The 16,307-nt window shown below is 35.8% G+C and overlaps 1 protein-coding gene across 1 annotated transcript in view; it reads left to right on the top strand.

Moving 5' to 3' along the window:
- The window catches only part of Malrd1 (MAM and LDL receptor class A domain containing 1), a 744,773-nt gene that overhangs the window by 85,770 nt on the left and 642,696 nt on the right, over positions 1–16,307 (top strand). Inside the window, exons 5-7 of the mRNA XM_060372547.1 lie at positions 2,275–2,371; positions 15,010–15,111; positions 15,897–16,043. Of these exons, the coding sequence (XP_060228530.1) occupies positions 2,275–2,371; positions 15,010–15,111; positions 15,897–16,043 (346 nt within the window). The remainder of the gene's footprint in view (positions 1–2,274; positions 2,372–15,009; positions 15,112–15,896; positions 16,044–16,307) is intronic.

Genomic DNA, 16,307 nt, shown 5'->3' with positions numbered 1-16,307 from the left:
TTTACCCGGAGAACTTCCAGAGGAAGCATCCCCCCACACCCGCCCTCACACTACTCAATGGTCTCTGAGCTCAAGCTGTTAAGACATTTTGTGGGCTGGGAGCCACCAGTTTGGAGTGAGATCCTGTATGTTCCTGAGGTCTGGCTGAGCTCCTCAGGGGATATGGGTAGAGCTGTGACCAGAGGCTGAGCCCATTTTTCTGGATCTGGGGAGTTGGGTAGCCAGAGGCCGGAACCAGGAAGCTTTCTTCGGGAAGATGGGGAAATCTGAGTGGGTAGAGACTGGAACCAAGTGTCCAGGATTTCAGGAGCTTTTCCTGGAATAACAGGATTATCAGGGTGGCTAGAGGCTGAAACCACTAGTTCCCAGCACCCATGGGCTCTCAGCTCATTTGATAAACACAGATACTGGCATTTTGGGGTTTAATGCATGGCCTCTAGCTTGCTTTGCAGTCATCATGTTCCTGTCACTCATAAATGGTCTGTTCTCTGTGCCAGCATCTGTAATTGGAGTCCTGCTATTGTTCTTTTCTATCCAGCCCTGTCTTTCTTTTAATATTGGGTCTCATGAAGCTCAGGATGGCTTCCAGCTCTTTATACAACAAAGGATAATCTTGAACTTTGAATTGTCCTGTTTCTCCCACCCAAAGTCTAAGACTGAATAGCATGGCATTGAATGAGCTTTGAGGGTATTAACTAGGGCCTCAGGCATGGAAGGCAGGTACTCTCCCACTGACCTGTATCTCAGTAAATGTTTCAGGTACAACTTGTTTTCAAATCATATCGTCTGGGTTATTTATTGATTCTTAGAGTTTTTTTTATTGATTTTTATTTTATGTCTATATATTTATGTGTATTTTTGAATTAATTTTCATTTTATGCGTATGGGTGTTTTGCCTGAATGAAAGACGGTGAACCACCTGCATGTCTGTTGCCGGTAGAAGTCAGAAAATATTCCCTGGAATTGGGGTTGCTGGAATATTTGTGAGCTCCTGTGTGGGTGCTGGAAACCAAATCTGGGTCTTCTGGAAGAGGAACCATTGATATTAGCCACTGAGCCATTGCTTCAGCCCCGCATATGGTTATTTTTATAAGTAGTCATATGAGGAATCTACTGCTTTTTTAAGAAATCATCTCTATTTAGCAATGTTTTTTTTGCATCTTCCAATATGGTTCTGGTTTTTATGCAATCCTTCAATTTATGTTTGTTTATTTTGTATGAGGGAATAGTACTTTCTTAGATTTACATTTTAGCTTCTTTATAAGTGGTGCACTTTCTATTATTCTTTCTATTATTATTATTTATTACAATTTATACATTTTGTATTCCGACTGTAGCCCCCTCCCTCATATCCACCTGGTCCCACCCTCCTTTCTCCTTCCCTCCGTGTAGAAAATAGTACATAACATTTTTCTAGCAAGGTATCATACTAGCACAACATGTATAGTATAAAACGTGAATGCAACTCAGGATATAAATTTTCTTTGGTGGATCCATACTAAGAATTAATCCAAGAAGGACCTTGATATTTTTTTGAAATGATAGTGTTTATATAAAAAACAAGGCTAAACAATCTACACATGTTTAATACAAACATGAATGAAGCCACAAGTGTCATTGTTATTTCTTGGTGATGTTGGGATAAAACGCCCACTAATGTACCAATTTTTGATTGATTTACACCGAATATGGAGTGTCTTAAAATATGGAGTGCCTTCTCTCTGAGTTTCTATGATTCATTATAGCAGGATATTTCCTACTATGTAAACTTTGGTTGCCTGGACATCATAACATAATGCGCATGCACTGTAAACCAGTTTTCCAAGCATTGATTCAAATAATGGCTAAAAGTATAAAAGATAATAACACAAAAAAAAATCAGTCAAGACTATGAGTAAAATGTGAAGAACTGGAAGTAAAAAAATGGAATAAATTGCCAAGATTCAGAGATGAAAACAAAACTTAGACTCAACAGCTGTTAACCTTCAAACATGTGGAAAAATCAATGGCATATACTGGAACTCAAAGTGTAATGTAGCTGTGAGTTCACAGACATGGCCCCAGATATCTGGAGTACAGTGATAGCTACATTGTTTGTTTGTTTGTTTCTTGAAAATATTTGCTTTGATCATTTTTTCTTAGTTTGTGTGGTAACTGAGTACTTCCTGAAAGTGATATGTATCTTATTTGTAGGCTTTATTTTTTTCTATAGCATCATGAGTCAGTGATACCCCTTGCTTTGTGTTCTTGATTTGTTTTATGTTTATTGTGTAGGTTGTTTTTCAAGCTCAAATGCATGCAACTCATGGACAAGAGGAAGTTCTAGCAATTGATGACATTTCTTTCAGTTCAGGTTGCTTGCCTGCAGATGGTAAGAACTTTTTGTTTCATCTTGATTTGTATTCTCTAAAAATGTGGGCATCATGATGACTTTTCATCTGCTCTGTTTTTCTATGAAGTTTTAATTGGGCCTATTTTTCTTTGCTCTAATACACTGTTTAACAGGGGCTTGCCTGTACTGGAAGCAACAACAGGTTCTTTCACAAACTCTGATGCTGTAAGGATTAAGTGGGATGATATAGTGTTAGCTTTTAATCTCTCAGTGATGTTTACGCTGGCTACCTAAATCTAAACTAGAGGGCTCTATGCCTTCCAGCGTGCTGGTGGGAAACTGGCTTTTACATACTTGAAATGGCCTCATTCCAGAATAGGTTTGATAATCTACTGACCAATTGGAAGAAAATCATAGTTGTAATCTATCTTCTATTTGAAATGAAACAATATACATTGATAAACTATCTATGACAAATCTAATATGGTATCAGTACTGACTTCATGATTATATTACTCAAATAATATTTAATTCTCTTTTTACATTTTTCTAATGAAATTTTTAGTTTAAAATTAGTATAAATATGTATATATTATTTTTGCTTATTTGATTGGAATAAAAACTTAATTAAATAAGCAATTATGTATATATATATACATAATTTACTTTAGCTTTTCATTGAATTGTAGCTTAATATAATCTAGCAGAATAAAATAGCTATAGTTGTAGTCAATTTTCTGTTATAATGAAATGCTAGAGGTTAGGTGGTATATAATGAAAATGAGTTAATTTAGTTCATAGTTGTAGAGGTTCAAGGGACCAGCTTGACTTAATGACAGAAATAAGTCATTGTGGATGACATCATAAAAAAAGAGTATTTAGGATGGGAAGAGCATCTGATGGGAAGGAAACTAAAGCAGCAAAGCAGTTTTCTGCTCTTTGATAACAACCTTTCATGACGGTTAACTGGGATACGAGAATAATTACATTAAATCTTTCTAAAGTTATATACCATTTGGTTCAATGACTCCCTGACTACGATCCACCATTTAATGGCCCCCACATCTCTTAATGTTGTCACACAGAGAATCAAACTGAAAAAAATCATAAATGATTGGAGACTCAACTTACATCCAAACCATAGAAGTTATCTTGTCAAAAGGAGTTTGAAATTAGTTCAAATATATTGATGTTGTGGTAATTAATAATTCAGGATCCAAGCAGATATGGTAGTTTTCCTAAGATAAAATGAAGATTTTGTTAATGAGTATTTGTATTGCCTGTGAAATCTGACCACTGTAATTTCTGGTATGACAAAAGTTGCAGATCTGTAAGATCTGTACCTGTCCTAATGCCGAAACACTTTAAAGGTCTGTATTAGCAATGCTCACTGAAGATCATATAGGAAACCACCAGGGGATACATTGAAATGGAAAATGCAGAGGAACAGATTTCACTCCAGCCAGGTTTAGAAATAATAATCAGATTATCAACTTCAAAGATGCTTCAAGAAAAGAGGGTGCCATTGATTAGATCAGCAGGATACAGTCTATCAGAATCATAGAGTAAGCTGCTCGACCACTGACTGTTCATTTACTCAAATCTCCTTTGTAGATTCTCCTTCTATTACCTAGTGTATTCTTAAGTCGAGAATGCAGCCAGTGTTCACTCAGTCTTTCATATGAGACAATTATTTCTGACTTTGTTCACTTCAGCATTCTCTTTTTTTCCACAGAAATTTGTGTCTGTTAAAGTGATCTTTAACTCAGTATATTTATTGCTCAGTCTAGTTAATCATCCTCAAAAGAAAAACAGGCAATAAGACCAGCTATTAGGTGAATTTTTTCCTTCCTGTTGGGTTTTTGCCAGTGACACTATAGTCACATTACAAATTCCCACAGGAATGTCATTGGATGTTGCCTGTAATAAGACCCTATTATCTTTTCAGGTGTGAACTTTTTCTCCATTGTTAGAAGTAAAAACCTAAGCAACCTTCCTGATCATATGTGTGTATATATATATATATCTGTGATCACTATTTAGGGATAATGGTCAAGGTACAAGGGGCTTAATACATATTCATAAAAGTAAATTTTTGTAGTGAATACATCAAATACCTTTTGAAAGAAGAAGAAGAATTAGAAGAAGAGCAACAACAATAGAGTAAAAGAAAAAGAGAGGTAATACTCACTGAACATCGCAGAAAAACCTGAGGTCAGATAGAAAAGCACCAACAGCTATAAATTTTCACACAATAGGCATTCTACTCATTATGTTCTTGAGATTCTATGGAAAGGAAGGATACTAACCAGGTGTCATCCTTTACACAAAGTAAGGTTTTTGCTTGTTTGTTTATTTTTATATGTGCCTTTTATGTGTTAATTTTATACACGGTTGTAGGGTTTGGGACTAGAGAAGAATTAGAACTCAAGACTGAGGTCTTCAATAGATGTGTATGTCAGACATGCATGAAAGACAGGGTTGTGATAAGGTAGATGCCATGGAATAATACATTTTATTCACAGAGCAACCAGTCATTTTTAAAGGGCAACATTTGGGAGTTAGAAGCATGGTAAGCTTAGTGAAGACCTTATAATTCATGGAGTGTTAGAAAGGAGGACCTCCCCTATCATTGGACTGGGGGAGGGGCATAGCAGAAGAAGAGGGAGGGAAGGAGGGAGGATGGGATTGGGAGGGAATGGGAGAGGGAACTACAGCTGGGATACAAAGTGAATAAACTCAAATTAATAAAAATTAAATTAAATTAAAAAAGAAAGGAAGTCACCTTCAGGAAAGCTAAAAAACAGATGGCCTTCTTAAGAAGAAAATGAAACCTAAAGACACTTGTTGTACTATTTGAAGATGAAGTCCCAGAGGTTTTGGTGTTTTGTGTAAAAATGAAGTAAAAAAGTCAGGGAGAGGAGGCATAGTTAAATGTTTGGCAGAAAAGAAACTTATAGCATGAAGGTAGGTTGATACCGGGGAAAGAGGTTAGTATATGATTACTGAGGACTAGCACTGGTGCAGCTACATTCTGTAAATGCAGGAATGTGAAAGATGTTTAAATTAAGAAGCATTAACTTTCCAGTGGGACTGAGCAGCCAACATAACATAACTGAACATATTTAATTATCAAACCCCAATGTGGGAGTGAGTGCACCTGGGCTTCCCTCCAGATAACCATCATTGAAGATGGGACTTGCATTTTAAATTCGGTTATCAGGACAAGCTTTGAAACAGATCTGGCATTTACAAAAGATGAGTCCTGCTTGTTCCCTGATTCTTGGACAAGGAGCAGAATCCCAATAAAAAAGAATTGGTGATGATTTAGTTTTCTGAAGTCCAGGGGATAGGATTGGGTGGGAGCATCAGATTCATGGAGGCAAAGCCAAATGGGTGTCTTCTGGGCATTTCCACTGAAAATCCTTTCAGATGCAAGCTAGGCTTAGGCATGCATTTAGTCAGGTGTAAACAGGTTAAGTATGGTTAAATGACCTTATAAAATAAAGGCATCAGTACTGAGCTTGTTCCTCTCCTTGTTTTGAAAGTCCAGGATAAGGTGGCATTTTTGGTGCTTTCTTCTTAACTTATGGATGAACTCTATATATCTCAATTTTGGGGCTGGAAAGAGAAAGAGAAGAAAGGAGGATATTTTTGGATATGTCATTGTTCAGTCAACTTTTATATGGATTACCTTCATTACCGGGGAGCACAAAATTCTCCTGAATATTTACTTTTGGTTCTTGTAATAGAGGTAATCAGTAGGAACAAGTTTGTGAGTTAAGTAGTTTTCTTTCAGGAACTGAAAATACACCTGTTTAGGAGTAATTTCTATTTTCTATTCTTTCAAAATCTATTTTGTCTTTTTTATTCCCTGTTTCTGCCATTGGTGTATTCATCACCAGACTCTCTAAAAGGAAATGCTATGACAATTTAACAGGTGTAATCAAAAACATAGAATCAGAGGAAGAGGATGCATGCAGTCCTGATGAGACTTGAGAGGCCTGGGGCAGATGGTAGGGGACCCTTTCTGAGGACTAGGGGTAATTGAGGGGGGAAGAGAGAAGGAGGGTGGGACCAGGAAGAGACAAGGGAGGGGATACAACGGGGATGTAAAGTGAATAAATTAAAAAATTAAATAAAAAACAATACTAGAGCAAAACTAATAACTTTAAGTATAAAGGAAGAACAACCAATTATAAAATATCTAGATATATAGAGTAATTTTCTCCCTCTTAAAGCATAAGAAATTACAGGATAACATATGTGATAGATAATTATACTTACATTTTAGACATACACATCTATCTATCTATCTATCTATCTATCTATCTATCTACTGTTGGAGGATTTCTATATAACCCTGTACATTCAATGTATGAAGATGTATGTACATCTTCTGTACTGTGGCATAAAGTGAGTTATGTTGAATTTCTAGGGCTGTAAAACTTTTGCATTATGCTGGAAGTGCTAACTTAAGCTAAGAAAAATGTTAAAGTATGCATATTCATTGACCACAATGAATGCAAGACAATAGAGATATGAAAAATGAATGTACCAAAATATTCAAATAATCCACTCAAAAGCCAAGAGAAATAGATAGTGAAGATAAAAATATGATAGGGGATGCTATTGTGAGAATAAGGCAATGAATGTAGAGGAGACAAACAAAAAGATAATAAAATTGCCAACTTCATCATAATCACTCAGCATTATTATTAGAGCTCAGAGATTGTCAATTTGGATAAAAAGGTAAACCAATTTTATTCTGTGAAATGTCATTTTATATGTAATTACATATATTAATCAAAAGCAAGAAAAGTAAAAGCTGGACATGGTAGGATAGTTCTGTTGTGACTGCTTTCCCAAGACTGAGGCGGGAGGATCACAGTTCAAAGATACCTTGAAGCAAGACTGCTCAATAAACAAAAACAGAACAACAACCACAAAAGGAAAAGACGAAGATGCTGGGCAATTGTGGCGCGTGTATTTAATCCCAACACTCAGGAGGCAGTGGCAAGCAGATCTTTATGAGTACAAGGCCAGCCTGGTCTGAAGAGTGAAGTTTCAGGACAGCCAAAGCTGCACAGAAACCGTGTCTTAAAATAAAAGGATGGACAAAGACACAGTCCACAGCTCTAACATGGAGTGGGAGTAGCTGTATCAAAGTCACAATATGCGTTGGAATGTACAATGGAAACTAACAATGATGAATAGAAACACTGTACTGCTAATGGTTAAAGGTGAGTTTACCAAAACAACGACTACAACAAAACCCCACAATCTTCAATATGCATGGCTTCAATGATAATATTTCAAAATGAATAAAAAATAATGTTGGAATTAAAAGCAAAATATGTTTATACCTGGAGACTTCATTGCATGTCTCCAAAATAAAAATAGAACACATACACAGAAATTCATCAAAAACAAAATATAATATACTTGAACAAAATGATCTACCAGTGTGTAACCATTGACATTTATTAAAAATATTTTGAAACAATGCAATGGTTAAGCAAAACAAACAAAACAGTAACTCTTAATGTTTGATGGTGCAGCTGTATTGCAGGGGCAAAATAGAAAGCAAGCACATCCTCAAACGGGGGGAAAACTAAGGGGCTAAAACTTTACTGCTAAGGGCCAATTTGAGTCTTCAACTCAGTCAGCCCTAACCTCCATCAGAAGACTGGTTCTCCAGGAGGTAATCAGGTTAAAGGGAGACACATGTGGGCCTTTGTCTTAGACACTGTTCTATTGTTACAAAAAGACACCATGATCAAGGCACTTTTCTAAAAGAAAACATTTAACTGGGGGCTTGCTTTAATTTCAAAGGCTTAGTCCATTTCATCATGGTGGGAGCATTTCGGCAGACATGACAGGCATGGTGCTGTAATGTAGCTGAGAGTTGCATCCACAGACCAGACAGCAAGACTGGATTTGGCATGGATTTCTGAAGCTTCAAATCCCACTCTCAGTGTCGTTCCTCCAAGAAGACCACATCTCCTAATCCTTCTAACTCCACTAACCCTGGTAACTAAGTGTTATGAACCTGTGGAGGCTATTCTTATCTAAAACACTACAGCTTGATCTGATAACATGGTTCTTTGATCTCTGCCACCCCCACCAGAGGGAGGAGCAGCCTTCCTAGGCCACAGAGGAGAACTTTGCAGCAAGGCCTGAAGATATCTGATAAGCTAGGGTCAGATGAAAGGGGAGGAGGTCTTCCCCTATCAGTGGACTTGGAAAGGGGTAGGGAGAAGATGAGGGAGGGAGGGTGGGGTTGGGAGGGAATGAGGGAGGAGGCTACAGTTGGGATACAAAGTTAATAAACTATAACTAAGAAAAAAAAGAAGATTAAATCTATAGACTATAAAAAAACAAAAAAGAAAAAACCAAACCACTGGTTTTTAATAGGAAAACACATTCTCTCACTCTTTCTCTCTTCTCTCTCCGTTATCTGCCTCTCAAATGCAGAGAGAACCTAAAATATCGTATATAGGAGAAGTAAATGATGACATTGACAATGATTGGGATTGAGAAATAAAAGAAAAAAACTACAGAAACAAAAGATATTTGTTATAAAAGATAAATAAAACGAATAGATTTTGTTAGGTTAGCCAAAATTAAAAAAAAAAGGAAACATCAGAAGACAGAGATTACCAATAACGTGAGTGAAATATGGAGGCCAACAAAAAATGTTAATGTTATGGCTATAAAACTAGTCATACTATAACTGTATGCACCAGTTCATTTGTGATACATTTTCTCAAGGACACACTACAAAAATTCACTAATAAAGACATGATAATCTGAAGAATTTTATGGTTAGTAAGATTTACAATAAATGTTTTCTGGAAATAAAATCCTAATACAACATTATTTCACTTGCAAAATGTGTTGTATATTTATAAAAAAATAAAAGCAATTAGTTCTTTTCAGTATAGAAATTAGAAGTGAATACTTTCTGCTTCATTCTAAAAGGACTACATTTGCCCAACACAAATCCAGACGAAATCTATAAAATAGCATATTATCCCCCTTTTATGGTCAGTGTTCTTCCAAACACGTGGTTTCTGTATAGACTCAATCAAAATAAAGGATATTATGAAGTGATTCAAGAAATGCAAGGTTGGTTCAATGTTTGTAAAGCAATCAGTTTGTGACACTATGTAAACCCACTAAAGAAGAAATGACCATGATGGTCTTTGTAGATGCAGAAATATTGTTTGACAAAATTCAAAAAAATGTGAGAAACTATAAATTTATTTAACATGATTATATTCTCCAGTCCTACAGCTGACATTAAACCTATTGACAAAAGGATGATACTTTCCTTTATAACTGGAAACAGGAAACATTGTCCAGGTCAGAAAAAGAATCAGATAACTTCATGTAAAAAAACGAGCCACTGGAAATCACCATCAGAAAAATGGTTCCATGTGTAGTACAGTGAAAATAAATCATAAATATAAAGTAACAAATATGAGTTGTATCTGTGCTTAGAAATCTACAGAACACTGACCAAGGGTATCAAGAAGAAATAAATGCAGAGTTGATTAGAAGTAAGTTAAAAATAAATTTATATAGGCAGATTCTGTGAGTTCAAGGACAGCTAGATCCACAAAATGAGTCCAGGATACCTAAGGCTACACAGAAAAATCCTGTCTCCAAAACAAAACAATAACAAAAAATAAAAAGTTATAAAGCAAGGGTAGTTTTTTAAATCTGAAAAATACAGATGGTGCAGTTTATGCATACCTTAGTAATTATATGTTCCAAGGAAAATAGCCCTATTTTTTTAGTATGAGATGTCCATTTTTACTGTAGAATAACATCTTTATAGCAATACATTATGTTATTTTTATTATTTCTTAATCTTAACTGAAGCAATAAAATTAAGATTTTTTTGTATTAGAGAATTATTTCAGACATTTACAGCACTTCCAAGATTACCATTCTACAGAGCTATTGCCCTTCTCAAGGCACAAAGCTCAAGGTATAGCTATTCAAAGAAATATCAGTTTGGACTCTCCCTAAGTACCAACCACAAAACAGAAATCATGGCTTGTGACTATGTTGAAATAAAATGTGTTTAATCAATGATTCTTGAATAACACTGATTGATTCTTGAATAAATTGATGATTATAATTTTTATAATGATTGCATGCTGTGGCTCATAATGAGAATATTGTGAAATTCTGTGAATATTTTTGATTGAGTTTTCAAGACTTTGCTTCAGTGTATTTGTAAAATGACAGCATTGTACAAATCATTGCTTAATTAGAATCTTCATGATGCATAAATACTATCCAGTTAAGCAGCTAAAATCCTACTTACCTTTTTAAAATGTTAGCTTTCCAGTAACCTTTTAAGAACCAATAATTATTAATCTAAATCCATTATTAATGAAAGAGAAGTGACACTAACTGACTAAGACCTCTAGGGTCAAAATTGGATGTCAACTGTAACTTTCACTGCTACAGCCTTGGGACTTGGAATTCATTATCTAATGAATAAAAATTACTGGCCAATTGCATACAATCTGTTTATGTAAGATAAGCTCTGAAGGATGACTCTTCTTAGACATGTGACTTCATTAGTTTAGAATGGTTGACAAACCTCCCTTCTAGTGAAGATGAGAGATTTTAACTACCTCTGTGAGGTATTTCTGTAAATTGAGGTGGCAGTACAATGTAAAAGAGGAAGTGAGTGAGAAAGGTGGAAAGGAAGAGGAAGGGAGAGGAAGAGGAAGAGAAAACAGTGAATATAATAAGCCACTGTATTGAATACATTAAATAATATCAGTTTTCTGGAGATTTATTGCTTGACAATCTAAGAAACCACATCCAAACATAAACTTGTATTTGGGCTTATAAATTTGGTTGGGGCAGGGAGCTAAAAGTTGTTAAAATTTTAAAAAGAGAGAAAATTTTAATACCTATCCATACAAAATATATCCCAATTGAATGTAATTTACACTTTAATATTTTGCTAGTTTTGCTAATAGTACTTTTAAAATCTTGTACAAATAGTGGTAAATCAGAGATAATATAAAACATTTCATTGAATTATGTCCAATAATAGGACCTCTAAAGGGAAGATTTGTAGCACGGATATGAATTCACAAAATTAACATTTTAATTGTTTCATGAAAATTGTTATTGTTGAATCCTAGCTTCATTTATTGTCATCATTTTCGAAATTGCATGTGCAGTTTTATTTCCAGCATATCTTATTTTCAAGACAATTTGCATATTCATCATTTTCAAAGTCTCATAATGAAAAACAGATTATGTAGGTATTGGTAAATCACTGCTATTACAAATTGATCCACTTTTATCACAAATAAAATATAAAATAACTTCCAGAGACCCTAAAAAACTTTCAGTCTGGTTTCTTTGGTCATTTACTTATTTGTTAAAGAAATAAATGTGTATTTAACATCTGTACTCTGTCAAGATATATATCTAGGCATTGAAACAATACCAAAAGGATAATTAATACTCATTACATTCATGAAACATATTTTTAGGTATAAAAAGACAATAAGCAAATAGATAAAAAATGTATTTTGTGTCAGGTTGTGAGCAAGATAACACAGGACTGAGACAAAGCACCAGAGGCGAGGATGAAAGGTTAAAGTTTTAAATAGCATACTCAGCATGTTGATGTTAAAGGCATAGATAGTAATTGAGCAGAAAGGCCAAAGGGTCCAGAGAACAAGACATGAAACTATGTTAACTCAAGAGCCTGCAGGAGTAAGCGTGGTTTACTAGAGATCATGGCAATGGCTTTTCTGTCTCCTTCGTAGAAGGGAATCCTTTGAAAATATTTCCCTCTTTCTTTAGGGAAAATGCAAAACCAGGAAGGTTGGGAATTCAAGGTCATTTTTGCCTCTATTAGTATAGCAAATTCTGGAGGTACACGCTCTACTCCTAGAAGTTGGCAGGATGATAGAGATAAGATGAGCATGGGTTATGTAATATTACGAGTCAAATGAATCTGTTACTGAAATACAAAATCAGATGGCTTTCCTCGGAGCCAGAACTCCATAATGGAGTCATGTATGTATTTTAAAGAAAAAGGAGATATTTTTTGACAGAGTAACTGCTAAGAGAGAGGAGGAGAAGGGAAGAGAAGAGGGTGTAGAGTTAATAAAGAGAGGAGGGTAGAGGAAGGGAAAGAAGAGGAAAAAGAAAAGAGAGATTACAAATTCCATGCTGTGAAGCACAAGGACAGTTTTCTTATTAGTTATGATTAAAAAGGCAAAAGTCTGGGCAGAGGGAAAAAAAATTAGATTATGGCCCATTTTTTTGAGGTAGTTTTTAGTCATCCAAGGAAAGGAACCAAGATTGCTGGAGGATGTCTCAGTTGAAGTTCATGTAGGTCTGAAATAGAGCTTTGACTGCAGGTCAGTGTGAACATCTGGCCGTATAAGAGAAAGCTGTGTGCTGAGCTTAGAGAGCATACCAGTCTCTGTCTTTCCACTCCATAGGCCAGGAAAGTTGCAGAAGTCACAAACAGGGAGCAATGTTACTCCATAACATCCAGCGTTATGGAATAGTATATTGAGGATTGAAAAGTGAACAGGCACAGTGCTTTGGAGGTCAGCCTTTATAGCTGCAGTTTCCCCTGAACCTAGGAAGGGTGGGAATAAAATGTTATAAAATACACCACTTGCTATAGCATGGAGGCAGTATGAATACATGCTAGGCAAAAAGAAGTTAGATCTAGGAGACCAAGTGCCACACTATTTCGCTGAGATGAGAAGTACAGATTGGGTAAATCCACAGTTAAGGAAGGTAGTATCTGAGACAGTGGAGAGAATGGGATCTTGCCAGTAACAGGTATGAATTTTTTTTTTAAGTCATGAAATATTTTGTAGGTACATAGTGTTTTTTAATTGTATAAACAGTGCAAAACACAGCACTGAAGTAAACAGTTTTGAATGGCTTAAACAGTAGATTTTATATAATAAGAATTTTACGTTAAGAAAAAAATCTTACTAGGACAAGATCAAGAGTAAGCATAAGGAAGAGTTGGACCTCACAGGAATCTGCAGCGCTTACAGAAGCAAGCTGAGGCCTTGAGTCTTTTGAACATGGACGAAATGGTGCTGTTTGAGAAACACAGAGAATGATCCCACAGGGAAACAGACTATGTGGCTGTAGAGGAGCTAGGGTGGACTTACTGGAGTAAGTAATTAAATACACAGAATATGAAATTTCTGCACAATGACAAGGCATCGAGAGGAGCATGGAGAACCCACTGAAGCACTAACTGGAGGGTGTGGGGCTTGAGTAGGTCTCTTCCAGTTTCTCTCATTTTCCCAGTGAAGTGTGAAGCAAGATGATTAACTGAAAATGATAATGGGGTGGGAAAGAATGAGAAAGACACAAACAGTTATCTAAAATTGAGGAGAAGAAAATTGGGGTGTAATCTTTTAATGATCTGGGTAGTCACAATATGAACTTATTTTAGTCTGCATGACTTTATGCCAGTTTGCTGTATAAATACAGGCCAGACCAGAAAGAGAGTTATATTTAGGGTTTTTTTGTTTGTTTGTTTTATTTTGTTTTGTTTTGTTTTGAGAGTATAAGAAGTGCATGAGATGATAAAGGGAATGGCATCTTATCAACTGGAAGAAAAGAAATGAATTCTGACAGAGTACAAAAGGAACTGAAGACACTGTAGGCCCATAGGATGACAGGTGCTGGTATGCTGAAGATGTCTTTGAGCAAACACTGTGGAATGTTCTCAGATAAACTAAGATGGCTCCAGGACCTGTAGGTGGTATGATTACATGGTATTACCATCATATATGCACCCTATTCTTTGCCTTGTTAGAGTTGAGTTACCAAAAGGAATGAGCTATACTTGTTAGGTAATCATTGCAGAGTGGGCCACTTGAAATTATAAGAAGGAGAATTCAGTATCAGCAGAGTTGGAGCCTGTGAGAATTGGCAGCACTTACAGAAGTAAGTTGAAGGTTCAATGGAGTTCCCTGTTTCATCAAAGTTCTTCTTCAGGAATGAATAAAAGAGGAAATCATCAAACTGAGAAATAAATGAAAGCAAATGTTGAAATGTCCAAAGCCCCAATTTTCAAAGACCAAAGAGTTCCTGTACCATCTGCAACCTGAGAGACACCAATGTCAAAAGAACCAAATTCAGTATTTCCAAATCCCAAGAGCAGGAATTTTCTGCAAGTAGCAGTAGGAGCAAGGAGGACATCAAGGCTACTGCCAAGTCTAATCTCTACCACCAAACTAGCTAAAATGTGAAAGGGCTTCAGACAAGGTAGTTCAAGAGTAACCTTGTTTCCAGTGGAAGAGGATGCCATCTACCATATTAGTTCCCTGAACAAGTTATAGTCCTATGCTCTTCATTTGAGTGTTAGTGTAGATTGCTTCTGTAAAAACATGGATAGCTTGGTTTGGGACTTGACTGACACAACCACTATCTACTATAGAACCAGTGGCATGTTGCTTTATTCTTTCTGTCCCTGTCTCTTTGTCTTTGTCTCCTTTCATCTCTTTTTTTCTGATCATGAATTTGTAATTTTACTACACAGGTATTTAGGATATATTTATTAAATGGAAACATTCTGAGGGAGATGTGAGTATTTCCAAGGCCTCTACATCTCACTTATGACCATTCTGTAAATTCAACAGATGAGATTTTACCATGTCAAGAAGTGGCAAAAACCAAGCAGGACTTACGCTGTTCAGATACGGAAACTTGCAGAGTTGATTCGGCAAATGAAGGCTTGAGACGTAAGTGTCAAATTGAGATACCCAATCCTGTTGGTATGGAAACCCAGAGACCAGCTACAGGAGCATGTACATGTCAACTGTTGTTGGCTTTAATATCTGAGTTTTAGCTGGGTGTCAAAGTTTATGGCTGAATAAAACAGTGGCAAGATTAAACACATCTACTCAGCATGATGTTATATAAAATCATACCATTTAAAAATTGTCTTATAATCACATACAATATTTGGTTTTTAAAATTTAACTTTCATGATATATGGCAAATAAATTAATGACTATAATTCCATAGAGCAGCTAAGGAGAAGCATTATGAAACTTTGCAATTTATTCTACAGCTATGATGCAAGAAAAACTAGAAATCTCATTTTTAAGCCAATAGTTCTTATTAGAGAAGAACCAAATTTTTATCAAATGAAAAACTTTTGCAAAATAGAATGACTTAGTTGTGCTTGCAGCTGTGTTTGGCCTGTAGGTTGCTTGTATCCCTTGATAGCTATGAATTGAGCCAAAACACAAAATTACTTAAAACAGTATGTGATATATTTTTGTAATGCAGTTATGTAGATCTCCAGCGTGAACTTTGTAGATGAAAGCATCACATCCCAGTTGTAGAAGGTGAGATACAGCTGCCTGGGTTAAAGTCTGTACTGAATTAAAAGTTCAAGATAACAATGTGCCCTTGTATTTTTACAGAAACTCTGTTAGTTTATTATAATAGCCAGTTGTGGTTAAGCACTCACTCTAGGATACTGTAATAATCTACCAATGCCTTTTGCTCTTTTCTCTAGTGTATCAGAGCTGTGGATTTGACTTTGACATGTGTGGCTGGGCAGCTGAGGCATATGCTGAGCAAACTTCTTGGAGGTGCACAAAAGCAAGTGAGGTCCCTTCACTGGACTCTGTGCCCTGGCAGGATCAAAGTGGCAACAATGAAGGTACCAAACAAAATACCATGTAGTTCATATGGGTGTTAGAATCCTGCTGTCTTATGATGAGCATTAGCACTATAAGCCAGGGGTGTTGATAAGCATACATATAAATAAAGGTATGTTATATCATAGATATTCAAGGTGAAAAATAAAATGCTTTTAACCCAGTTAAAGAAAAATTATGCTACACTGGCTGTTTTCCTTTCTAATTTTATTATTTTCTTATTGTCAACATGTATCAGTATAAATAAAATCAAAGGAAAGCGTTTT

This window comes from Meriones unguiculatus, chromosome 19 (genome assembly GCF_030254825.1).
Source record: "Meriones unguiculatus strain TT.TT164.6M chromosome 19, Bangor_MerUng_6.1, whole genome shotgun sequence".
NCBI lineage: Eukaryota > Metazoa > Chordata > Mammalia > Rodentia > Muridae > Meriones > Meriones unguiculatus.
Note: the sequence above shows the minus strand (reverse complement) of the source record. Positions and strands in the feature narration are given on the sequence as shown.